The 27,286-nt window shown below is 38.7% G+C and overlaps 1 protein-coding gene across 1 annotated transcript in view; it reads right to left on the bottom strand.

Moving 5' to 3' along the window:
* Window positions 1-1,811: 1,811 nt before the first annotated feature.
* The window catches only part of LOC135204658 (glutamate receptor ionotropic, NMDA 2B-like), a gene marked incomplete in the record, with an annotated part of 496,073 nt that continues 470,598 nt past the window's right edge, over window positions 1,812-27,286 (bottom strand). The window contains 6 exon segments of the mRNA XM_064234808.1: window positions 1,812-2,479; window positions 3,436-3,543; window positions 5,300-5,422; window positions 7,419-7,609; window positions 13,743-13,978; window positions 22,804-22,985. Coding sequence (XP_064090878.1) covers window positions 2,413-2,479; window positions 3,436-3,543; window positions 5,300-5,422; window positions 7,419-7,609; window positions 13,743-13,978; window positions 22,804-22,985 — 907 coding nt within the window.

Genomic DNA, 27,286 nt, shown 5'->3' with positions numbered 1-27,286 from the left:
TGTCTGTCTGTGCGTCTATCCTACGCCACCCTATTCCCCCCACCCACACTCTCCCATGCAGTAATTACAAATCTACCTTTGTCTTCCCTGCCACAAATCCTCCTCCTCTATCTCTCTCTCTCTCTCTCTCTCTCTCCAATTCCAACTTTCCCTTTCTCCCTTTCATTAGGCTACGGGCCTTTGATACAGTGTTTTTTTATCGCTTCTTATTACGATAATGGGGCAATGGAGGAATGGTTGTCAGTGGAGAGAGAGAGAGATGAGAGAGAGAGAGAGAGAGAGAGAGAGAGAGCGAGATAGCGAGAGAGAGAGAGAGAGGCAGCGAGAATTACTAGTTACAAGGATTAGGATGTCTCAAAGACTTGAGTTTGATCAACATGACAAGAGAGGGGCGATTGAATTCTGAGAGAGAGAGAGAGAGAGAGAGAGAGAGAGAGAGAGAGAGAGAGAGAGAGAGAGAGAGAATTTACCTGAAACTAAGCGAATTAATGCAAATGAGCAACATATTAGCAGGGCATCAAACTAGTGCTATCCCATATATATATATATATATATATATATATATATATATATATATATATATATATATATATATATATAATATATATATATATATATATATATATATATATATATATATATATTACATATATGGATACGTATGAATATTATTCAATCTTTCATATGTCAAAAACCAAATCATGCCAGGAAATGCCATAAATCAATTCAGGCCTGAAATTGATATAATTAACTTTTATCACCGCCTCCAAAATCCCCTTGTTTCTAATTAAATCAATTAATTCCACTCTAAATGAATACCCGCTATTTTAATAATAATAAAAAAAATACTAGGCCTATAAATGGTCAGGCGTCAAAGCCAGCGTCACCTCACACACACACACATTTAACAAATAAGTCATAAATGCCAAATGAATATAATGAATATTTAAAGCAATTAACTGACCGGCTTTGCATTCGGAAGTGTACTTTCCCAAACTTGGTAAAATTGTCATTTATAATTTCAGGCTTCGTTTCCGGGGATTGGGAGAAAGTTCATCGGAACCCAATGGAACCCAATCGAGCAGATGTTACTGGTCGATTCGGGTGAGCCAATCATTTACTTGTTTGCTTGTTTGTTTGGTAATTTTATTTTCATTTATTCATTCTTTATCTATATTTTTATATTGTTTGCGATTCTGTGCTTGTTGTGTTTGGGTCTTGATTTTTGTATATATACTTTGATACACACGTTTATATATATATAATATATATATATATTATATATATATATATATATATATATATATATATTATATATATATATATTGGTAAGGTTATGTAAAAATCTTCTATAATGAAGAAGGCTGCTTTGGCAGCGTTGAATAGAATTCTAAAATAAGGTAAAAGGAAATATACTGTTCTGTTCACTCACTTCCTACTGCTGACAGAGAAAGCTTAATTCTCATGGAGAGATTTTATCTCGCTCACATCAATCTATTTAAATGGAAGAAATCGCCCTAGACACAAAGAACCTGTTGAATTCTTGGTTGAATTACGAGTGGTGGTATGCGATATATAGCTCCTTCTTCTCTTCATTCAGATTAACGTATATCGCTAACTAAAGTTTTTCCCTTCTTTCTTAACCTCCCAGCTCCACCATCACCCTCCTCCTGTACCCCAACCAGCAAAAAAAAAAAAAAAAAAAAAAAAAAAAAAAAAGCACCTCCACACGCCCACGAGAGAGAGGGGAAAATGCGTCTAGAATTAATTTTCAGCACAGGTCTCAGAACCGCCTCTTTTTGTGATTTTCGTCTCTCTCTCTCTCTCTCTCTCTCTCACACACACACACACACACACACACATTTAAGGGGCGAAGTTTTTTTTGGTGGTTTGGTCAAGCAACAAGCTACGTTGTGTTTCTCTCCGGGGAGCGAAGTGAAGGGGTACATAAATGGCGTCTTTTTCACCTCACCGCGGAAGGGAAAGAGTACTCTGAGATCTGGTTACCTAGTCTTCTTCTTCTTCTTCTTCATCTTCGTCTACAAAATCTCGCCGGTAATGAGTGTATCTTGAGTCACAGTTTGATATCCTGCCTCATCGTCCGCTGCGAAACCGTTTTTTAGCCATCTCTGTACACGAGAGGCTTAATATAAACAGTCTCTACCTATCTGGTATCTGTCAACCATTCATAAACGTCCACCTGGCTGCCTCCTCTCTTGCAAAACCGAGAAAGAGAAAGAGACGTCCCTTTATGAAGACCAAAAGAACGCCGTTCAAACAACCAATGTTGCGTAGTGCCATTCAAGGAACTGGCTTTGAACTCCATCTATGTTTCGCTTTTTGAACTAAAGTCCGCTTCACGGGACCAGTCACGTCGACGCTGCTTTGAAACCGGGCAGGATAACTCGTCTCTCAGAGAACCGTCTCCAGTTCAGCTACCTCTAATCTCCTGCACCTTCCGCCGCCGCTGCTGCTACTGCTGCTGTGTGGGGGGAAAGATAATTCAGATTACTACAGAGGTAAAGGTCGTTCATGGCCACAGCTAGATAAAAAACAGAGTTTTTGAAACATTAAATGATTTTGAATGAAATCGTCGTCTGGGTCAGCCCCGTGTATATCGGTACACGCAAAAGAGATCAATTTGCACTTTTAGGTATAAAATTCTGTAAATAGTTCCAGCATGAAAGGGTTTCTAAAAATCACTGTGGATGGGGAATTCTGACACCAGGTGGGAGACGATAAGTGAAATAAATGTGAAAACTAGAAGAGAGAGAGAGAGAGAGAGGGAGAAACAGATTGAGGGAAAGAGAGAGGTTCGCGAATAGGAAGAAATGAGACTTGGATTGACCTAGATAACATGTAAGGGGTTCGAAAATGTCTTTATATATATTTATAATTATATATTATATATATATATCTATAATTATATCTATAATATATATATATATATATATATATACACCACACACACTCATACACACCACCACACACATATGTATATATATACATATATATATATATACCATATATATATATATATATATATATATATATATATATATATATACTATATATATAGTATCTTTATATATATATATATATATATATTATACTATATATATATATATATATATATATATATATACAGTAGTAGTAGTTGTTATTGTTGAAATAATCATTAACTAAACAAATATTTGCTACTGATAATGATTTCTTGAAAGACAACAATTTTCAATTACTTTTATCCAAGAGGGGGGCGCCACGTGACCATGTCCCCCCTCCCCCCCCCCACCCTTAAATCCGTCTAATTCTTTGCATGAAAACAACATTAATCTTTTAAAAATGCAGCAAAAAGAAGAGGACAGAGAGAGAGAGACTCTCAATGAATCTGAGCTGAAGAAATAGCAGAGCCTGTCAGCCTGTACCGTACTGTACCTTGCAGCTAGAAGGGGTCCCCTGATTGGCTCGTTGGTTGTCACGTGATTCCGCGTCATGTCTCTCGGCTTCCTGTAGTCTATCATCCCCGACCTGACAGTTCTGTCTCTGGAATGAGATTTGCTGGAGTCAGCACTTGGGGACTGCATTGCTGGAGGTGACCTTAAACTTAATGAGATCAAGTTACCTGGACTGGCTGCAACAATCCCTTGAAATAGGAATGAGTCTTTCATACGCACATACATACCAGGATTCTCCTGAAAGTCTTAATTTAATTCTGTACACAGAAATTCAACCAAATAACTGCAATACGTATTCATGGAAAATTTAATGTTACAGTGTTGCTTCTGCTGTTCATTCAGGAAATGATCAGATTAAAGAACTCATTGAGACGCAAACAATAATAGACAAGATGAAAAGAGGAAAAATGTCGGATTCTGGGGAAACTCCAAGGTTTGGGAATTATGGAATATAGAGTTGGCATATAAGGTCATTCAGCGCTGGAAAGGAAATTGAGAATAGGTAAGTTTGTAAGGAGTTACAGGAGGAAAACTTCGAAGCAGTTGCACTATGAAATAATTGTCAGGAGAGGGTAGATAGCAAGATGGAAGAAAGATAATATGAATGGAGGTACAGTAAAATTAATGACAGGGGGGTAGCAGCTACGTGCCGAAGGGACACTGCAAAAAAAAAAAAAAAAAAAAAAACCTTTAGCGCGTGAGGTTCACTGACGGCACTACCTCCCTACTGTGTTCCAAGGCTTCGAGGTACGGGAACATTTGCAACACTAAACTTAGACTTACTCTAACTCATCCTATATACAGAAATGCTCTAGGAACATAGAGAGAGAGAGAGAGAGAGAGAGAGAGAGAGAGAGAGAGATAGAGAACCCATGAGAACTGGACGTGCAAAAGGAGTGGTTAAATCTACTGTGCACTCTCTATCGTACAAACTTTTCACAGACGGACTTAGGGAACAAATACGTATGCATGGATTTCCAGGTTATACGAAGGTGGTGGAGGTACACAAGGAAGGGTTATACTGATGGACTCATGCACACATTCCTCATACAAAAGGGCTCTGGAAATCAAGAAATATACAACGGTTCTCAGAGTTTTCATGTGAAGGGGCAATCAGGTGGGTTAGTCTGAATGTCTCGTGCGCACAATCTTAGAACTCTAGAAACCAAAAAGGCGTGGATGCAAAAGTTGACAAGCAAATTGCCACAGTCCCTAAGAGAGAGTGAGTATACCAAATGTATACTCATGCTCCCTGAAAACCTTGTAAATACCAATGTGCACAATTCACAAGCATATATTTTACGCAGTGGATGGTTGTGAACCTCTTGGGGAAGGAATTACAGCCTGAATGGTGTTTCTCCTGGAACCAGACGCAACCACAGTATATACATATGTGAATAACAGTTGTGTGCAACTACAGGTATACAAGTAATGTAATGCATGTGCGATATATACAATTGACTTGAAATCATTATATACATGGATACATAGCAGGCTCAGATATCACAACCCTGAAAAAAAAAATGATCTAACTAATAACCACGCGTGCTTCAACCAACCATATTAAAAGAAACGAATCATTATACAAGAATATACAATCTAATACGTCACGCAACACGACGACACAATTCCACGATGCACTTCAACGTACGAGACGAAGGACTTCCTCGATCCAAATGGTGGGAATAGAAGGGTTTCTAAATAAACCGCCTCTTTCTTTTTCTTTTTTTTTAACTCTAAGGGAGACAGATCTAGCTAATAACAGCAACAACAACAACACACTTTTCGTCTCTACGTCATCCCCAGCAACTGCCTGAGAGAGAGCATTCTATCTTCTATCTTACCCTTCGATTTCATCAATGGCCTCCGACTGTAAGCCGATTTCAAACTCACTCTCATAGCAGGTTTCGAAGTCGGAGACCATCGAGACCCGCTTCCAACAGAGCGGAGGAAGGACCTGTTGCCAGCTGAAGAGTGAGGGAGTGTCAAGGAGTCGAGACAGAATTATTAGCGAGAGAAATGTGCAAGATTATTAAGGGGCGATGGCGGATGTAATGTCGAATATCACAGAACAATTTGGACAGAGTGCGTTAATTAAGATGACGAATGTCCGGGAATAAATTTTACGAAAATCTAAAGTAAGGGATGAGGAATACTATATTATAGTACTAGAAATAGAATGATGAGGGAGAGAATGGTACCACAAGATTGTAAAGGTAATTGCATATATAAATCAAAAGTATGAGATGGAGATGATCAAAGCTGTATTATAGTACCAGAGAACAAGCTGTTCACTGAAATATAGAGATGATGAATGAATATAAAACAATTTAGATAGAGAATCCATTAAGCCGATGAACCAGGCAACAAAATGTAGTACATGGAACTTGAAGTATGAGATGAATGTTAAAACATAGTACTAAATGACAAACTGTACACTGAAATATAAATATTTTAGTGGAAGAGGGTCTGCATAGAGCACAGTTATGTCTCAGACTCTCAGTGCATGGATCTAAAAGCACTGACATCACTTAGCACAAGAGTTATGAACGCTAGTCTCTTTAGAGAGCTAACTATGATCCTTATCTACTTTTAAAAGCACTGATGACTTTTCTTTGTACTTGAGTGGTTTCAGTCATCATTCTCATGATTTAGAGCAGGGGTTCTTAACCTTTGGATGACTACAGACCCCAACGAATTGTCCACTATGGTTCCATACACCCTTTGCTTAAGTCCACTCAAGTCCTATTTGTTGACAATATATCTTAATATACTTAGTTTAGTACTTAAGGTATGAATAGCTAGGAATAGAGCAGAGCATACAAGAAAATCAAAAGTATTTATAGTTTTATAGTTATTGATTTACAAAATGTACCCATGTATACTTTGACGCATTAAAATAAAATCTATACAAATATGCAGAGATCAAATCCTACAGCCCCAGCGTGTGGTTCTCATAGGGGTATGGCTACCCACTGTTAAGAACCCCTGGTTTAGAGAGTGTATTTGAAATAATCTTCATAACAAGGAAAAGGTAAAACTATAATTTACTCATCCTGTCTTGTAATGAGAGTGGAGGATACATCCAGTAACCTAAAGGTTTGAAATGTGAAAAAGGTTATCTGTTCTAGACTTATATCGATTGATTAAGAATCAAAGATACACCCAGTAGTCTAAAGGTTTGAAATGTGAAAAAGGTTACCTGTTCTAAACCTACTATATCTATGGATTAAGAGTCGAGGCTACATTTAGTAATCTAAAGGTTTGAAACGTGAAAATGGTTACCTGTTCTAGACCTATATCAAAGGATTACCTTTCTAGACCGATATCAGTGACCAATAGATATGTCCTTTATTCTCGGATACTTATATATCTACAAAGTCTGTAAGAATCAACAGTTTTCTAGACCTAGTACTTCCATTAAGCTTAGTGCGTCTAAAATCATTCGAAGGCTATTTCACTCCCGGTATATGGTGTCCTTTTTAATATTTCTTCAGACGACGAAGACCATCATGTTAAGATAAGACTGAAATCACAGTGAGCAGTTAAACTGGAAGTATAAATTCCACTTAACAAATATGGTTTGGCTCTTTAAAAAATGGCATTAATAAAGCGAAAGTGGCATCTTATGCAGAATATAATAATAGTGATAATAAAAGGATACAATGCTCTAATAATAAGACTCAGCCTAAGAAAACGTAAACAACATGAAAATACTATATATATAAAAAAAAGAATCTTGCTGCTGCCGGCGAGACACCATTTCTTGGCAGGACGAAAATGCAAATAAATGTAATTAGATTCCCCAAAAACGATATTGAAAAAGTAAAAGAAAAAAAAAATACGAAGAGGCCTTAGGCCTACGAGAAGAGAAAGAGAGAAAGAGAGAGATGCAAATGACAAGGGGGCGCGTAATCCAATTTCCAGAGATAAAAAAAGTAAAAAACAAGGATTGAAACCTACTTTTTAGGTGGCCTGAGGCCGTGGGAGACGAGCTGGTTCTCGAGGTGCTGTATCCTCAGGCGAGCCATGTCCAACTCGTGTTTGACCTTCCACAGGTGGGTGTCGCACAGAGGATCTTGGCACTTGTGGTTCCGGATCATATCCTGCGCCTCGAAGACGGCTCCCGGGAAACTCAAGGACTTGCCCATACTCTGTGTTGGGTTGGGGAGGTAAGGGGGTTAGGGGTGGGTGGGTGGAGGGGGAGAGAAGATGGAGAGAACAGGTTTAAAATGGGGATGTAGGTTATTCTGACTGTATGGCAACTTTAAAAAGTAAATTTGTGTTGTTGCTCTCATTGGTTCTGTCTGCTCCTTTCATTTCGTACTTAATATATATATATATACTAATATATATATATATATCTATATAATAAAATATATATATATAATATATATATGATCTGGTAAAAATGTTCTGTTACAAAATAATTCCATCTAATAAAAGGAACCCATAAAAATGCCAAAATATAGAGAGAAAAGACTATAGTCTTTTCTCTCTATATTTTGGCGTTTTTATGGGCTCCTTTTATTATATTACTAGCCTCGTGAGGTCTGGCCTTTGAATAAAATTCATGTATTATCACAGAGAACAAACGTCAAAGTTATAATATATCATATTATATCCTAGTAAATTATTCTTATTATGCGAAAACTCCTCTATATTTCGCCCAAAAGCATACGCTCACCGTATTCACAAATCCAAGTGAGGTGGAGGGGCTATAGCCAATCACGGCGGCGATAAAACGCCATTTAGGCTAGCCGACCAATGGGTAGGCCGCACGAGACTGACAGCCAATTAGCGCTCGTTTAACATCCGACGATTAGGGATTGCAATGTTTACAAATCCGATAGGCGTCTGTCATGTCTTCCTCGTTCAACTGTCCATGTGGTTCTTGACTGATCTGTATTTAGCGATTTTCGCGCGTTTTGCGCATCGTTTCGTATCGCGGATGATACTGATAACACTTTATTACTTCGTGGTTTCGCCGGTAGCGTCAAAATGGCTCTCGAAAGCGTCCAAACGTCGGAAAAAGTGCAAATAAATAGACTGAATACGAAGTTCCCGCTCCCTGGTTTGAAGTTCGAAGATGGAGTGAGTGTTACATTTATACTTATTTCAGTCCAGTTTTCTGTGCAGGTGTCTCGTCTGATTTTATCTGTCCCTCTTTTTTATTATTTTTTTTACTATAGGTACATAATATTCCATGGGTTTTTTAGAAGATGTTCGGATTTGCTGAGCGAAGTTGAGATTAGTCATTGCTGCTATTTTAAATGAACCTCATAGCCTATAGGTAAGTAATAGCAATTTATGCCATTAGGCCCCGTGTCATAGTGCCGTTAATTTCTATTTAGTTTAATGTATTTAGCTTTTAGTGGCTGTTAACATTATCATGGTAAATCACATAACATATAATAAGTTAAATCTGGAGGTATTGCTACTACTGCTATCAGGTCTACTGCGATATTGCTCATAGCTGTCTGGTTTTCGCAGTTGTATAAATTATAACTTATAAATAAATCATTGTGCTTGATATTAATATTATCAACAAAAGCTTCCCATATAGTTAATGAATTTTAATAAGTGATGGTTATAATCGTACCAAACCGTGCTTGATTCTTTGAAGGTAATTTATATCAGTTGTTGCCATATCGCTTGCCACCTGTTATTTACAGATAGTAATTTTTTTTATTAGTCCTCAACTCAGCATCTGTTCTTTAGGTTAAGTTTGACGTGTTTTGTGATGAACTCTTAATTAGTTTACAAAATCTTGGACCTTTTCATGTTGTATAATATTACGAAATTATTGAAGTATTTCTGCTGATATGTGTACCGTAGCAGGTTCTTCTCAGGTCCACATACAAACCTATTTTAAGGAAGATGGTAACCAAACAATCACATGATCTAACAGCGGGGTTTACTGCTGCCACGAATAGTCGTGAATTGAGGAAGGATTTAATTGTAGTCTAATGTTAATATAGACAGCGATAGGTATAACAACATTAAGAACGATAGATTTGTTATTAGTTATTGATTAGATATCGAGATGATGATGATAACGTTTCCATATTGTGATCAATATATTCTAATTAATATTTTTCAGTACTGAAAAAGGGTATATAACTTGATGCTAATTTTTTGTGGCGTAGGCTTATGTTATTGCCTGTGCATGTTCGTGCATTTCTCTGTTTTGTCAATATGAGGTGATTTTGGCTTAGTTTTTCTTATTCTGCCGTGTAATTATTGTCTATTGTAGCAATATGATGTTGTGTTTATTGATTTATTAAATATGCATGCCTTTTAACATGTTGCCTAGTCTTAATTTTATATTGTTTGTGCCGATGTGTTTGTTATAACTATTCTCATGTAACCACCTCGGTGGCTGTGAGTTCGATTCTCGGGCATTCCACTGAAGGGTGAGAGATGTGTATTTCTGGTGATAGAAGTTCACTCTCGACGTGGTTCGGAAGTCACGTAAAGCCGTTGGTCCCGTTGCTGAATAACCACTGGTTCCATACAACGTAAAAACACTATACAAACGAACAAACAATTATTCCCATGTAACATTTATAAGAAGCGTCAACTACTTGCATGTTAAAATTGCAGGCTTATTTTTAGCTGGGCTCTCAACCCCCCTCCCCCCTCATAGTCGTTTTAACGCCAGAATCGTAAACAAATCAAAATGCACAGCGGCTTCGAATATCTATGACGCCAAGCGGTAGCCTCGCCTTTGTGCGTAGTGTTCGGTGGTCCACATCAGGCATCTCGTTGCCTTTCGCACTCAACCACCCTGGGGCAAGAGCTTGCTCCGGTATAAGGCCACCTGTACGTATGGACATATAGGGTGTCCATAAAGTCCCAGCACCATTACGAGAGTTTATTGCTTTTAATGGTACTGGGACTTTATGGCCACCCTGTATAACCAATGCTTTCAAACCCTGGGTAGTACCATAAGGTCTATTCCTTCCCTATTTATCTTTTGTCGTTCCTTGTAGCTTTTTACGTCAAAGGAACGGAAAACTTCGGGAAAATAATCGGGAGGAGAAAACCTTGAAATAATTGTGTATAGACTTTTTTTTTATATTTACCGATTTATTTTAACTCTTTACACACTTCAAATATCTTTGGTCATATATTATTTCGTATATAATGCTCATTTCTCGACATGCTTATTATTTGGGGATTGGCTTTATACGATATTCATGTATTTCTCATTTTATATATATAATATATATATATATATATATATATATATATATATTATATGTGTGTGTGTGGTGTGTGTGGTGTCAGATGAAAGAGGGCTATAATTAATAATATATTTAATAGGCCATTGTGATGTGCTGTGACTTTTTTAGAAAGCGCAGATTCATTGCTTTTAACTTCCCATAGAGACAAGAGTCCGAAGCAATGACCTGAGAAAGCTGATAAATCATTTCAGTAGTTATGTGAGTTCACGAGGGCTTGTTCAAGGTGCCTTTGAAAACTGGCTGTGACCAGTTTTATTGAGGCGTTACCGAAGAGAGAGTGAAGGTTTTCGTGTACGTGCGCTCCTCCGTTCATAATGGCATCTTTAGCCAAATCTATGGGAGGCTTACAGAGAGGTCTGTGCGAGGGAGACAGCTATGGGAGAAAAGGCAGAATGCTGGGATAGCTCTGCGAAAGTCTTTTTATTTCAGTGTTAAAGTTCCAGGCTGCAATGGATGAGTTAGCTATCATACTTTAGCCAAAAGGATGGCTTGTTTAATATCTTGTAAAGATGTTTAATCTTTTGACTTTGTCTTTACAATTGCGTGTGTGCTCACTAGTGTGTTCTCTTGTCTTTTAAACAGGCGGTTCTAGTGAGGGAGGGGACCGAGTGTCCTAGGGACAGAGGGTCCCGTGTGGAGGGAACTATAATATTTTGGAGAAGAGATAATTGGTGTGACTAATTACTGATTAAGACATTTACATACTGGGGGGTTAGCTGAGTTAGTTTGTCTGTGAGACTTGAATTATCATCTTTCCAGTGTTGATCTTGTAAGAACTTGAATTATTCAACTAATTATTTACTTGGAATAAATATTCTATTTTTTGTAACTCCGACTCTAATTTAATGACCTGATGGAATGGAGAGAGAGAGAGAGAGAGAGAGAGAGGGGGGGGGGGGGGTGGGGGGGGGGGGGGGGGGAGAAGGCTACTCCAGTGATCACCTTGAGAGAGAGATACTGAGGGTTGTTAGTTCGCCTTAACGCTCAGGCTTAAGGCATACCAAAATATTAAATACTCTTCGTTGGTAATAGTTTGGAGTCAGCGGATGGGTAACATATACATATATATATATATATACTATATATATAATATATATATATATATATATATATAGTATATGCACATATATTTATATATTCATTTATATTACATACATATATACTATATATATATATATATATATATATAATATATTATATATATATATATATGTAGGCCTATATGGCTCGAACGGAAAGTTATGGGTTCGATACCGAACCCAAGCAGATAGTTATACGTTTATACCATTCCCTAATTCTCTCTATGCTTCGGTAATACAAGCACTTGGGAGTTAGTTGACTGTGATGAGGCGCGGCCAGGGTTACATGGGTTACATTCATTTGAAAGACATTATTGTAAAATTGCTCTCCGAATTCCGTTGGGGTCAAAATGCTTCCAGGAAGTTTTTCTTTCCGGATTAGACCGTATGTTACCGAACGGTCCTTTTGAGGCTAAAATATTGACCTGTTTATTCCGGATTGAAGATAATTTCTTGCTACTACATTTAAATCCTCAACTTGCTCCGTGGGACGCTATGTAAAATTCAGTTCACACCACTTAAAGTATTGTGACTTTAGTTTGGGAAAAAACTATCTATCACGAGAGTACATGCAATGTCCTAAGTGATCCACAACAATAAAAATGTTAAAAGTTCCTGTTATCATCTATGAAGACTTTGTGAAAGCTTTCGAACTCTTCCCTGGGTTCATCTTCAGTTCCAATCCAAAAATTTTTTTCTGGAGTGAAGATGAACCTAGGGAAGGGTTCGAAAGCTTTTATGAAGTGTTTATAGATGATACACGAACTTTTAACATTTCTATTATTGTGGACCACGTAGGAAATTGTCATTTTACCGGGTTTTGTAAGCTGGTAAAATCTGAGCAAGTTCCTTATAAGGACTTGTTTTATTTTGATGTAGTATTGACTTTTACTGATCAGACCATCACGATTCCAAAGGGGATTTCAACTGACTGGATTAAATCACGAGTCTGTCCCTCAGTCCTATAGGATGCGTATCATGTATCTCCAGTGTCATTCATCTTGAATGAACCTTCTCTTAGTGGGCCTATTGTGCTAATCAAACCGCGAAAGACCAATTTCGGGCTTTAACTTAATTCTGTGGACCTGTCATTCTAATCAGTCCTAATTAGCAAGTCCTATCCTCCCCCGTGGGGTGGGTGGGTTAGTACTATTCTATCCACCCTCTCCTAACAATGATTTCATTGTGCAACTGCGAAGTTCTCTTCCTGTTATACCTTTTAAACCTATCTCAATTTCCTTTCCAGCGCTGCATGACCTCTCAGGTCCCAGTGCTTGATCTTTGGCCTAAACTCTATATTACATTCCTACAAATATCCCATGACCTGGCCAGATTCAGTGGGCATCATTTTCGGGTCAACCCACAACGGTACTTCGTGGGTCACCTTTTTGCAGGGGACATAACATACTGATCAACTGATAAATAATTTAATTGAAGTTACCACACTGGCAAATCCCATATGTATATATATATTATATATATATATATATATATATATATATATATATATATTATATATATATAGATTATACTATATATATATATATATATATATATATATATATATATATATATATATATATGCTATGTGCGACCCGACCATACTCAGTGGACTAGATTTGTTGGAGAAACCACAACAAGACTTACTTTGTGCGTCGAGTTATTTCAATGAACTTACCATGCTGGTTACAACGCAGCAAGACTGTGTATTTACCTTATTTATTTACAAATATTAATGGCCGTAGCCATACAAACATAACTAAACCAAGCCATACGAAACAAGCCTTACCTCTGGTTTCACCAGAAATTTAGGTAGTGGACTTACCCTACTGATAAAAGCATAGCAAGACTTTCTGCATTCCCCTCCTTTGAATGGCCTTACCCTTCCAAACCTGAACAAAAAAGTCCTACCTAGCAACTCTTGACCTCCTGCTTCAACTCAAATCTAGCGGACTTACCATACTGATCAAGGCACAGCAAGTTCCTTTCTCGGACTTGGCCATGTACTGCCTGAAGTACTTGAAGTAGACGTGTTCGAGCCCCAGGAGAAGGAGAGCTAGCAAGATTCCACAGCCCAGGAGGAGGAACGTTGACATGAACTGCTCGAGAGCCAGGGGTTTGCTGGACGATTTCTGCTGTTTGTTGGGCTTGCAGGCGCCCGTGAACCAGAAGCGGGCTATTCTCTCTAGGTCTCCTGTGGCAGAAATTGAGAGGAATAGAAATTGAATGTGTAGTGGAAATATATATAATATAAAAAGGTATATACATACATATATATGTATATATATGTAATAAATGCAATTTAGTGTCCCACAATTACAGTTAAGTGATATTTGTACGTACTTTCAAAATGCCAATAGAGTGAACTGCAAGCCATTAAATACAGAAGTATTTATATATACTTTAAAGTAGCCATGGCATCATTTAATTCAACAGTGCTGGCTATGATGCATGGAGACCGGTATCAAAGCCTATAACCAGTAGAGATGTATATCTGCTTCCTTCAGTGCATATGATTTGGTGTTCAGCCCTCTATTATATATATATATTATATATATATATATATATATATATATATCTATAATATATATATATATATATATATATATAAACACACACATATACAGTATATATATATATATATATATATATATATATATAATATATTGTATATATATATAGTTTTATCACATCACCGTGATTCGTTTACACGCATTAAGCTACAATGGCCCTTTAATATCTAATTCGTCCATCTCGGAATTAATATATTTTCATATATGTTAACCGTAGGGGATTTTTTTAGCTGATAATAATTTCGTTCTCTCGTGGGCTCGAACCAGCGCACAGAGGAGAAATCAGGACTTCAGTATGTTACCGACTCTGCCAACAAGTGAGGTATATATGTATTTATATATTGTCAGGCCGTAACGTAATTTTAAAGTAAAATCTCATTGTTTTGCCTTTTTGCACTGATGGCTTTTATTTTTCTATTGTTTGCAATTTTGTAAAACTAAGTTAAGTTGTTTAGGTATTTTGTTATTTGTTTAAGTTAGTATACATTTTGGTTAAAATGTACTGTTAATTGCTTTGGTTGAAAAAAAAAGCTTTAGTTTTGTGGCGCATCTATTGAGTGCAGTTTGATGTGCGGCCTTCCTCAGTGTTTTTGCTTCCTTGCCAAATTTGTAACTCTGTTTATTTTTCTTTATGGTGACTGGGAGTGTGGTAAGGAGAGGTGACTTGTGACTCTCCCAAAGTATTCTAGAGTCTAGTTCAAGGCCGTTGAGGACTCTGGAGCTGCTGATCTGTCTGCTGTTGTGGATTATGCATATCTACGTCCTATTCTGAAGATTTCTCGCTTGTTCTCTTGAGAACATCTGCTTTCTTGTATTGAGCTGCTGCTTAATGTGAAAGGCAGTTATGCACGTGAAGCTACATGTAGGAGTACGACGTGCAACTGTGATTTAAGTGGCCTACTGTCTTAAATCTTGGCGTTGGCAGTTGTGTGTGGTTCTGGTCGAGAGCCTTTTTCGTCATTCATGGATGTATCCACTGTATCAGCACCAGAGTAAGATTGTTGGAGCAAGTAGGGTGTCTTCTCACGGTAAGAGGAACATCCCCTGTATCTTTAGGCGAGCCGTTCCTTAGACTAAAGTGTATATCCACCAACGGTTTTGAAGTGCAGTTCTTCTGATGGGAGTGACGTTCTGTGACTGCATTTTTTGAGCGATATATGGTCTCGTCTGTATCAGTACTGGTCTGTGTCCTAGGACCAATCTATGTGTATTTTTAGATACACCTAAAGAGTGTAATTATATGGTATAAAGTGTTTGATAGTATATTAAGGTTTAGATTGTTATGTCTTAGGTAGGATTATTGTTTCTTTTTGTATGTCCTTCCACTTCTTTCCTTTCTATTTAGTAATAGGTTAGCATGGTGGGTAAATTTATTTGGGAGGGCCTTTATTAAAGATTAAGAATTGGTTTCTTCACTATGAGTAGGGTTTAGCTTTAGTTATAGGTGACTCTTTGAGTTATTTGATGGCCTTTTGTATTTTGGCTATTTATTACTTTTTGTGAGCCATCAGTGTTCGTATATTTATTGTGTAATAAATATTGTGAAATTTTTGCCTGTGTCTTTCTGATTTTCCTCGCTCGTACTGATTTGTTTTTGTCACTGGATTTAAGATTAAAATAAAGAACCAGTTACGACTTCTCCTAAAGGGAGTTCGTAACAAATTTGGCGACCGTGACAGGATCCAGGACAAACTCAGTCGGTGGTGCGAGTGGTCAGACTGTGCTCTGGGTGAGATTTTTCAGTATTTATTTTTCTTGTGCCTCATCACCTTCCTTTTCCTTTTCACTATGGATGATGTAGAGTTTAACCCTGCTGAATATTTAGCTTCTGAGGATTGTGTTAGGTATTTGAGTGCTTTGACTAAAGAAAATTTGAAAGCTTGTGCTAGGTGGTTAGGCATTTCTTTAACAAATAGGGAATTGAAGAAGGATGTGTATAAGTTGGTAAAGAATAGGCTGTGTGAACTTAAACAAACTGCTGATGAATTAATTAGTGAAACGCATGAGTGAGTCTGATGTAGAAGGGGCTCCGGGATTGAGTCTTTTTCAGGATCTGCCCCACTGTGGAGTGATTTTTTGAAGGTACGGCAGTCTGCTGATGGTAAAAGTCAGACTGAGCGAGTTCCTCGTACTGATAATGTTGGTCGGCTGTTCCTACTCGTTTGGTCAAAGTGGAAATGAGCCATAGTAAAGGATTTCCAGAGCATGTTGGAGCTAAAGAAGTTAGAGTTCGAGGAGTTGGAGAGAATCAGAGCACATGAGAGAGCAATGCTTGGTATGGAGTTAGAGTTGGCCAAGCTCCAGCAAGGTAGGAAGTGTGTGAGTACCCCCATCCGTAAAGATACTGGGGAAAAGTTTAGTTTTGGGGATGCTCAAAACTTGTACTTGTTTCACTGAGGAGAACGTGCTGAATTCTTTAAGGCCTTTGAAAGGGTTGCTTCCAGGTTGTCTTGGCTAGGGAGGTCTGGACAGTGTTGATTCAATGTCGGCTTGCTGGGCAAGGGGCTCAGAAGGTTATAATGCCATAGAGGCAGTATCTCGGGATTATGAGAAAGTGAAAGCTTTGATATTAAAAGCTTATGATTTGGTTCCCGAGGCCTACAGGCAGAGGTTTAGGAATTTTAACAAAACCCCGAACATGACTTTTGTGGAATTTGCCCGTGTAAAGCAGGAGCATTTTGATGACTGGCTCAAGAGTCGCCAAGTAACTACTTTGGCGGGCCTGAAGGAATTGATATTGATTGAAGATTTTAAGAAATCGTGTGCTAAAGATTTAAGAGTGCATTTAGAAGACTTGAAAGTGACCTCTTTTCCCAGAATTGCTCAGTTGAGTGATGAATATATATTGACCCATAAAGTTGGTACTGAGAACTTCAGGGGTAATTTCCCTGTGGTCAAGGGTGACGGGGAGAGTAGAAAGAGAATGTTCTTTAACCAAAATAATTCTAATTTTCAGGCTAACTCTAAAGCAAATTCTAATTTTCAGGTCAAAATCAACCAATAAGTAATCCGGTGGTAATTTTGTGAATAGGAATTTTGCAAAAACTGATAATGCTCATCCTAGTCGTACTATAACTAGTAGTGTGGGAAGTAGTAGAACCTGTTACTGGTGTAACAAGACAGGACATACCCAGGCTAGGTGTTTTGCTCGTCAGAATTATTTACAGAGGCAGGCTACTTCTCCCATTGCTTTGGTGAATCAAGTTAAGGCTTCTCAACATTCTGTAGAGAATGAAGAAAATGGTAAAGGTAATAAAGAGAAAGATTCCCCCACCCCATATGACTGTCATTTAATAAGTATATTTGGCCAGGTAATCTGAGATTTGAGGAGGAAGTTATAAATGTCAAATTTTTGAGGGACACAGGTGCTGCTCGATCTTTATGTTGAGAAGTAGGTTACCTCTTGATGTGAAGATCGCTAACTATGTATTTTAAGTGGTTTTCCTGACACGTGTGTACTGCTCCTGTGGTTGAGGAGAGTTGACATATTGGGTGTTGTAAAGAATATTAATCTGGCCATTGTTGATAAACTACCTATTCCTGGGATAGATGGTATCCTAGGAAATGACTTGTGTAATGTGGAGGGACAGAATTGTTCCCCATTTTAAACCGTAATAAATTACCAATTGCTGTAACTACTCGCTCCAGAGAAAAGGCGTAACCTCTTGATGGACGGAGAGGATTTACATTTAGATCCTGTACAAGTAGATGTAGCAGTAGGAAGGCTCGAGTCTGTAGGAAGTAGTGATAGTAGTAAGGTAGTTAGAGCATGGAATAGGGCTGATTTTATAAGAGCTCAGCATGATGAATTTGATGTGGAAATAACTGAGGGGGATGATGTTTCTAAGCCATGTTTAGTATCAGAGAGAGGATTATTGTATAGATTAAGTCGTTCTGCTCTTATGGATTCTTCTGGGTACCATAAGCAGATTTTAGTGCCTAAAACAATTCAGAGACGAATTGCTGCAGTTAGCTCATGAGGATCCTTTCTCGGGACACTTTGGGTAACAAAAACTTTTAAGAGATTAACCAAGCTATTTGGTGGCCTAATATGAGAAGGTGTATTAAGCTGTTCTTGCGAACTGTGAGACGTGCCAGGTCATGGGTAAACCCAATCAGGTAATTGCGAAAGGCTCCGTTAAAAACCCACCCATCCCTGTAATTGGTGGTGATGACCATTTGCAAGAGATTGTCATTGATGTTGTTGGTCCTTTACCTAGAACCCAATCGGGATATATGTATTTATTAACTGTGATGGATAGGGCTTCTCGGTTCCCAGAGGCTTCCTCTTAGGAAAGTTACGTCAAAGCTGTCTGGGAGAAGTTAGTAGAATATTTTTGTCGTTATGGGTTACCTTGTACCATTCAATCAGATCGCGGTACTAATTTTACTTCCAAGTACTTTCAGGACAGGTGTGCTGAACTGGCCATTCCAGCACATCACCAGTGTCCCATATCATCCCGAAAGTCAAGGGGTTGTGGAAGGTTTTCCACCAAACCTTAAAAAGTATAATTGGTAAGTACTGTTACGAAAGGGAGAGTAGTTGGGATAAGGAACACCTTATGCATTAATTTGCATTAAGAACTCACCCAAATGATCTACTGGTGTTTCTCCTTTCAGATTGGTGTATGGTCATGAGGTTCGAGTCTTTTGGAAGTGTTATTTGAGTGTTGATTGGGGGACGAAAACAAATTCAAAATTTAAATATATTTTTATCTAATTTGAAAAATAAATTGAGTGGTGCCTGGAAGTTTGGCCCAGGATATTTGCAAGCTTCCCAGGCTTGTATGAAAGCATTCTATGATCGCAAGGCAGTAAGTCGTTCTTTCGAATCTGGAGATCTGGTTCTGGTTTTAGATATGGACCTCTGATAGTTTTCTGAAACCCAGATTTAAAGGAAGGGGGGTCCATGGAAGGTAATAAGAAAGGTGTCTGACGTTAATTATGAATTAGATCTCCAGGTTCTACTAGAAAGAGTAGAATTTTTCACATTAATAGATTAAAGAAATATGAAGGTAGAAATCCAGATCCATTATATTGTTATGAAATAAACCATGTCCTCTAGCTACTGTATTTAATAATAATGTTGATAAACCATGTATCTGTAGAGAATTTATCTGTAGAGAATTAAGAACAAATGTTGAGATTTTTAATAAGGCTAATGTTTTGTTGGAGCATCTGGATGAAGTCCAGAAGAAAGACATGTTATGTTTGATAAAGTCTTTTCCAGAAGTGTTTATAGAGACTCCAGGGCTTACTTCATGGCTTGAACATGATATTGAGGTAGGTGACGCTCGTCCAGTAAAGCAGGCTCCTTACCGCCTGAACCCAGAAAAAGCCAAAGTAGTTGAGAAGGAGGTACAGTATATGCTGGACCATGATCTTATTCAACCCAGCTCAAGTCCGTGGAGTTCTCCTATAGTTCTGGTAAAGAAACCTGACGGTAATTATAGAATGTGTGTTGACTACCGTAGAGTTAATCAGGTAACCAAGAGTGACAGTTTCCCTCTTCCCCGGATTGAAGATTTATAGACCGGATAGGGAATGCCAAGTTTGTAACTAAATTAGACTTATTGAAGGGTTACTGGCAGGTGCCATTGTCTCACAGGGCCCGTGAGATTTCGGCATTTGTCACCCCAAATGGGTTGTATGAATGTAAGGTGATGCCTTTTGGTTTAAAAAATGCAGCTTGTACGTTCCAGCGCCTTATGAATAGGGTGATATGCGGGCTGGAGGGTACCGAAATATATATTGACGACGTTGGTGGTATACAGTCAGGGACTGGAAAAAACCCATGTTGAAAGGGTTAAGAAAACTGTTTCAGGTTTTACGAAAGGCTGGTTTTGGTTGTAAATATCAACAAGTGTGAGTTTGGTAAGGCTGTAGTGACCTATCTTGGTCATGAGGTTGGTTTGGGGAAGGTTGCTCCTAAACATGCTAATATTGAGGGTGGAATTATAGCCAACCTTCCTCAACCGTGTAATGTCCGTGGTGTTCGCAAAATTCTTGGTATGTTAGTTATTATAGGAGGTTCCTGAAGAATTTTGCTGACATCGCCCAGCCTTTAACTAATCTATTGAAAAAGAACACTAAGTTTTTTGTGGAGTACAGAGTGTGAAAAGCATTTTCTAATTTGAAATCGGTATTAATCTCTGAACCAATTCTTAGCTCTCCCAATTTTAATAAACCCTTTATTTTTGGCAGTGGATGCCAGTGACGTGGGCATTGGAGGAGTTCTGTTTTCAGAGAGATGATGAGGGGGAAATGCACCTGTATCTTATTTCAGTAAAAAGTTACTCCCGGCTGAAAGAAAAAATACTCTACCATAGAGAAGGAGCTTTGGCTCTGGTGAAGAGCGTATCCCATTTTCTATTTTATTTATCCAGTTCTTTCCAGGTTGAAGTGTTGACGGACCATAACACCGCTGGTGTTCATAAATAAGATGAAGGAGCGAATCAAAGGATTCTCCGATGGGCATTTCTCCTTCAGGAATATAACCTGGTCTTCCAACATATAAAAGGAGTGGACAACGAAGATCCCCGATGCACTTTCTAGGATGTGACGTGTTGGCTGTTCATGCCGTTCCTGATTTTCTAATTTTCTTTTCAGATGGTGTATAGGCTATTAATGTATCCTAAGGTTGTTTTTTGCTTATTTTATGTGCAATCCCGGAGTTCCCTGTTTTTTTGTGGGGGGGGGGCCAGTTAGATTAAGTAGTCCTAGTGTGAGTGTTTATGCTTGTCATGTTTACTTTACCTTATATTTTCTTATTAAGGTTCAAAAAAAAAAAAAAAAAAAAAGAAAAATTAAGTTTTCCTGTTTAGTCAAATTGATTTTTTTTTGTTGAGGGAGGAAGGTGTCAGGCCGTAACGTAATTTTAAAGTAAAATCTCATTGTTTTGCCTTTTTGCACTGATGGCTTTTATTTTTCTATTGTTTGCAATTTTGTAAAACTAAGTTAAGTTAGGTATTTTGTTATTTGTTTTAAGTTAGTATACATTTTGGTTAAATGTACTGTTAATTTGCTTTGGTTGAAAAAAAAGCTTTAGTTTTGTGGCGCCATCTATTGAGTGCAGTTTGAGTGCGGCCTTCCTCAGTGTTTTTGCTTCCTTGCCAATTTGTAACTCTGTTTGTTTTTCTTTATGGTGACTGGGAGTGTGGTAAGGAGAGGTGACTTGTGACTTTCCCCAAAGTATTCTAGAGTCTAGTTCAAGGCCGTTGAGGACTCTGGAGCTGCTGATCTGTCTGCTGTTGTGGATTATACATATATAACGTCCTATTCTGAAGATTTCTCGCTTGTTCTCTTGAGAACATCTGCTGTCATTGAGCTGCTGCTTAATGTGAAAGGCAGTTATGCACGTGAACTACATGTAGGAGTACGACGTGCAACTGTGATTTAAGTGGCCTACTGTCTAAATCTTGGCGTTGGCAGTTGTGTGTGGTTCTGGTCGAGAGCCTTTTCGTCATTCATGGGATGTATCCACGTTATCAGCACCAGAGTAAGATTGTTGGAGCAAGTAGGGTGTCTCTCAGGTAAGAGGAACATCCCCACCTGTATCTTTGGCGAGCCGTAGACTAAAGTGTATATCCACCAACGGTTTTGAAGTGCAGTTCTTCTGATGGGAGTGACGTTCTGTGACTGCATTTTTTGAGCGATATATGGTCTCGTCTGTATCAGTACTGGTCTGTGTCCTAGGACCAATCTGTGTGTATTTTTAGATACACCCTAAAGAGTGTGTAATTATATGGTCTAAAAGTGTTTGATAGTATATTAAGGTTTAGATTGTTATGTCTTAGGTAGGATTATTGTTTTCTTTTTGTATGTCCTTCCACTTCTTTCCTTTCTATTTAGTAATAGGTTAGCGGGTGGTGGGTAAATTATTTGGGTCCCTTATTAAAGATTTAAAGAATTGGTTTCTTCACTATGAGTAGGGTTTTAGCTTTAGTTATAGGTGACTCTTTGAGTTATTTGATGGCCTTTTGTATTTTGGTTCTATTTATTACGTTTTTGTTGCCATCAGTGTCGTATATTTATTGTGTAATAAATATTGTGAAATTTTTGCCTGTGTCTTTCTGATTTTCCTCGCTCGTACTGATTTGTTTTTTGTTTTTTTGTCACTGGATTTAAGATTAAAATAAAAAGAACCAGTTACGACTTCCTCCTAAAGGAGTTCGTAACATATATATATATATATATTATATATAATATATAATATATATATATATATATTATATTTGCATATATATTGTATATATATACATGTTTCTATATTATATATACATATATATATATATATATATATATATATATATATATATATATATATATACTATATATGTGTGTGCATATGTATTGATTTAAATATCATTTAATTAGGAATTTGACATTGTGTGTCCCTTAAACAGCATATACACAAGCAACAACAAAGGGCAATTTCCTGCCTCACCGTTTTCCCTGTATTTCATGATCTGTTCATTGAACATCTCGAGGTATTTCGACTTCCGGGCGAAGGCGACGCCGTAGCCCGTGAGGGCGTACCAGGAACCCACCGTCAGGAGCTTGCACTCGTCGTCCTGCCCCACCAGGTATTCCAGGACGGTGGCGTCGTAGAGGAAGGCGTCCAGCTTCCTGGAAGGGGAAGAAGTGTTCCAGTTAGAGATGTTATAGAATAGGTCATAATTGTTCCTATGGTCCGTTGGGCGGTAGTGCCGTCAGCGAACGTCATGCGGTGCACTGTAGGCATGACTTAAGATTCCTTGCAGCGCCCTATCCGTAGGTCCCTACCTGCAGCCCCTTCCATTCCTTTTATTGTGCCTCCGTTCTTATATCTCTTTCTGCCATCTTACTATTCACCCTCCCCTAAAAAATATTAATGGTTCCTATGCTCCATAGATCGGTAAGGCCGTCAGTGAACCTCGCATGGTACACTGTAGGCATGACTTAAGGCTCTTTGCAGCTTCCCTTCCCTAGCTGCAACCCCTTCCATTCCTTTTACTGTATCTCCGTTCATATTCTCTTTCCTTCATCTTACTTTTCACCCTCTCCTATATCTTTATTTTTATAGTGCAACTGCTTTGAGGTTTACCTATCATTACACCTTTCAAACCTTATCACTGTCTAAGTTTCCGCTTCAACCCCGAATGACCTCATAGGTCCCAGCGCTTGGCCTCTGGCTGAAATTCTGTATTGTATCTTATCCAATAGTTCCCATGGAAAGTTGTTTTTCTTAAGGGGGTTAGATGGAACAGGGAGCCTACCCCAGACGAAAACCTAGAAATGAAGAGGCATGGAGTAAGCCTGAACACTGAATCTGCTACTAGGGATGCAAGTTTCTCGCTGGACGAGTGGTTTTCGCGCTCGGCTGCCAATCCGGTGGTCCGAAGTTCGAATCCCGGCTCGGCCAATGCGGAATCAGAGGAATTTATTTCTGGTGATAGAAATTCATTTCTCGAATACGTGTGGCTCGGATCCCACAATAAGCTGTAGGTAGGTCCCTTTGCTAGGTGACCAATTGGTTCCCAGCCACGTAAACATATCTAATCCTTCGGGTCAGCCCTAGGAGAGCTGTTTATCAGCTCTTCAGTGGTCTGGTAAAACTAAGATATACTTAACTAGGGATGAATCCTCCTCTTGTGTAAGAAGGGTTTTGATATATGAACCTGAGGTAGCCAAGCCAAGACCCGGTGATACTTTCGGTCATTCAGCGCTGAGGGCAGTGATAAAGAGGAAGTTCGAGTGGTTGGACAGCAAGATGAAGAGATCCAGAAAATGAAGGACATGAAGTACAAGGCTGTATAGATAGAAGCCATAGACATTTTGAAGGATAGAAGTTTAATTCCAGAAAATGAAGGACATGAAGTACAAAGCTGTATAGATAGAAGCTATAGACATTTTGAAGGATAGAAAGTTAAATACACGGAAGCAGGAAGGAAGTTCTGAAGCATAGCCAATGCGGGACCGAAACGGTCAGCGAACCATGTGATGCAAGAGTTACTGAATCTATCTGTCTATCTGTAATAAAAGCCGAGTGGATCTTTCTTGTGTGACCGCCCTGGGTGGGGCGAGACAGGTAGCGGGATTGGGAGTGTAGGGTAGACATGATATATCCGCCCTCCTCCTGCAAACCAGTTTGTCCACCCCAGGTTGGGTGGGATTGGGATGGTAGGGTAGACATGACACATCCACCCTCCTCCTGCAAGACTTTAGAGCGGGGTATGTAGTGATCGGGAGGGTAAGGCAGATATGACACATCTACCCTCCTCCTGCAAACCTGTTTGTCCGCCCCAGGTGGGCTGGGGTACGTAGGGGATTGGGAGGGTATGGGGAACATGATGGGGGTACCAATGCAGCAGGGTATGAAGAAGATTGCGAGGGTATTGGGGACATGATGGGCAGCGCCAGGTTCCAATGCAGTGTAGCACGCGAAATCAAGCGCATTTGCACTAATTTTCTAAAACTCTTTTGTAATGATTTGGCAAATTCCCTTTAGAGTAATGCCCTAGAATTCTTTAGCTGTTTCCATATTCTTATAATTATGAGTCCTTCTAAATACAGGTATGTTGCTTTCTTCTTTATCTAATCCTAATTTTTATGTTTGGTTTGGGTTGAGTTGAATAAAGTTATTATATTGCCTTTCCATCTGTTTAATACATAGAAAAATATTTATCCCATTTATTGAACCCTGAATCAGATACAAAAACGCTGCAGGAATCCTACAAGAATAATAATTTTTTTTTTTTTTGTACTACAGGGCGGCAGCTTTAACCTCCCCAAATAAAAACCAGTTTATTTTTTTTGTTCTTAATCTCACAGACATTTTTTTCATATCTAGCAGTTTCCATCCCCTTCCCTTTCTCTCTGAACGGGTTGTTACCCAAAAGAAATTGAATCTTCTATTCTATTTCTATGACCTTGTGGCCAAATAGAAAACGGGAAGGCTGGCTGTATAGAAAACGAGATCTTTCAAGCCTCGGCGAAGCTTCGCTATCTCTCGAACCTGGGCCGGATTTCAATGGAGTGGTGTCTGTGTGGAGAGAGAGAGAGGGTTGGGGTTGGGGGGGGGAATCTTTTCCATCCTTGTTCCCCTTCTGTCCTACCTCACTGCTCTCCCCTACGTCCCCAGTCCCCCCCCCCCCCCCCCCCCCCCCCCCCCCCCCCCCCCCCCCCCCCCCCCCCCCCCCCCCGCCCCCCCCCCCCCCCCCCCCCCCCCCCCCCCCCCCCCCCCCGCCCCCCCCCCCCCCCCCCCCCCAACCCCTCTGACTTCTTCCTCGAACCGCTGACATCATCCTTCCACCAGTAACTGACATCCTGACTCCTCTTGTGTAGACAATCATATTTTCATTTATTTATTTATATTACAACGGATAGATGATAGATAGATAGATAGAGAGAGGGAGGGGTTGTCGAAAGTGAAATGGGTAAAAGAATGATCGATGGTAAACTAGAGGCAGAGTGGAAGAAATGGCTTGATGAGATTGATAGCGCATGATGGCCATCACGCGAGAGAGAGAGATAGGAGAGATAATAATTTGTCTCCACGTCTTGTGTTCCTTTTTATCAGTCACGCTTACATACATACATACACACACACACACATATATATATATCTATATATATATATATATATATATGTATATATATATACATAAATATAGTATATATATATATATATAGATATATATATATATATATATATATATATATAGATATATATATATATATATATATATATATATCTATATATATATATATCTATATATATATATATAGATATATATATATAGATATAACAGGGACTTGAACAAGTAGTACTTTCGTAGTATATTCTACATTTTCAAAGTTGAAAATGTAGAATATTACTACGAAAGTACTATATACTTGCTCTAAGTCCCTGTTTCAATTACCTTTCTACCATGCATTTAAGAAATATTGTCAAGTACGTGTGTTCTCCGTGTTACATTGGAGATATATATATATATATATATATAGATATATATATATATATATATATATATTATATATATATATACATACATATATATATGTTGTTTATTGCCTCCTAAATAAAGAATGTTTCCAACCACTAATGAGGGAGACGTCAGTTATGGATAGTTCAGGCAATTGTTAAACTGCTTGCTTGCTTGCTTGCTGCTTGCTTGCTTGCTTGCTTGCTTGCTTGCTTGGAAGCCGCCTGCTTGGGCGGTATTGAATATGAGGCGAGCAATAAATGCGCCGTGCGACTGAAAGCAGAGAGAGGAGAGAGAGAGCGCGCCTCCCTCCTCCTTCGTAAACATCTCCCATTGCCACTTTGTCAGGTAGAGAGGTCTGTCGAATATTGGCATACCTGTCTCTCCTTCGCGTCGCGGACGTATTGACTTGACCGTTCGGCGGTCTGGAAGAGGAGGAGAGGGAGGAGGAGGAGGTTGTGGGAGGTGTTGGAGGAGGAGGAGGAGTGGGGAAGAAAGTTCCTCCGATGGTGGAGTTAAGACAAATGTTTATCGTTTTTCCCGGTTCTCTTACTTTTCTTTTCTTCATATATATATATATATATATATATATATATATATATATACTATATATATATATATATATATAATCGCCCTTGCACGTGATTCATTTATCAAACATTCCACAATGGTGGACTTGATGTCTCTAAGGCTGGGTACTTTATCAGTAGTATCCCTGAGAATTTATTGTAAGTTTTAGCCAAAAAAAAAAAAAAAATTAAAAAGCCACTCCTACCTTGACACTTGACTGTGGGTGGATCTGCAGTCTCAAACGGTTGTGTGTATGTTCGTCAGTACTGTCTCTGTAGTATATATATTTGTGACTTCTAATACTACGTATCAGTCCTTCGTCAATGGCTTGGAAATAAAATCGAAACCGATCAAGACCTACACCTGCACTCCGCCTCTTATTTTTGACCCGTG

This window comes from Macrobrachium nipponense, chromosome 24, assembly GCF_015104395.2.
Source record: "Macrobrachium nipponense isolate FS-2020 chromosome 24, ASM1510439v2, whole genome shotgun sequence".
NCBI lineage: Eukaryota > Metazoa > Arthropoda > Malacostraca > Decapoda > Palaemonidae > Macrobrachium > Macrobrachium nipponense.
This window is presented reverse-complemented; position numbering and strand designations above follow the sequence as displayed.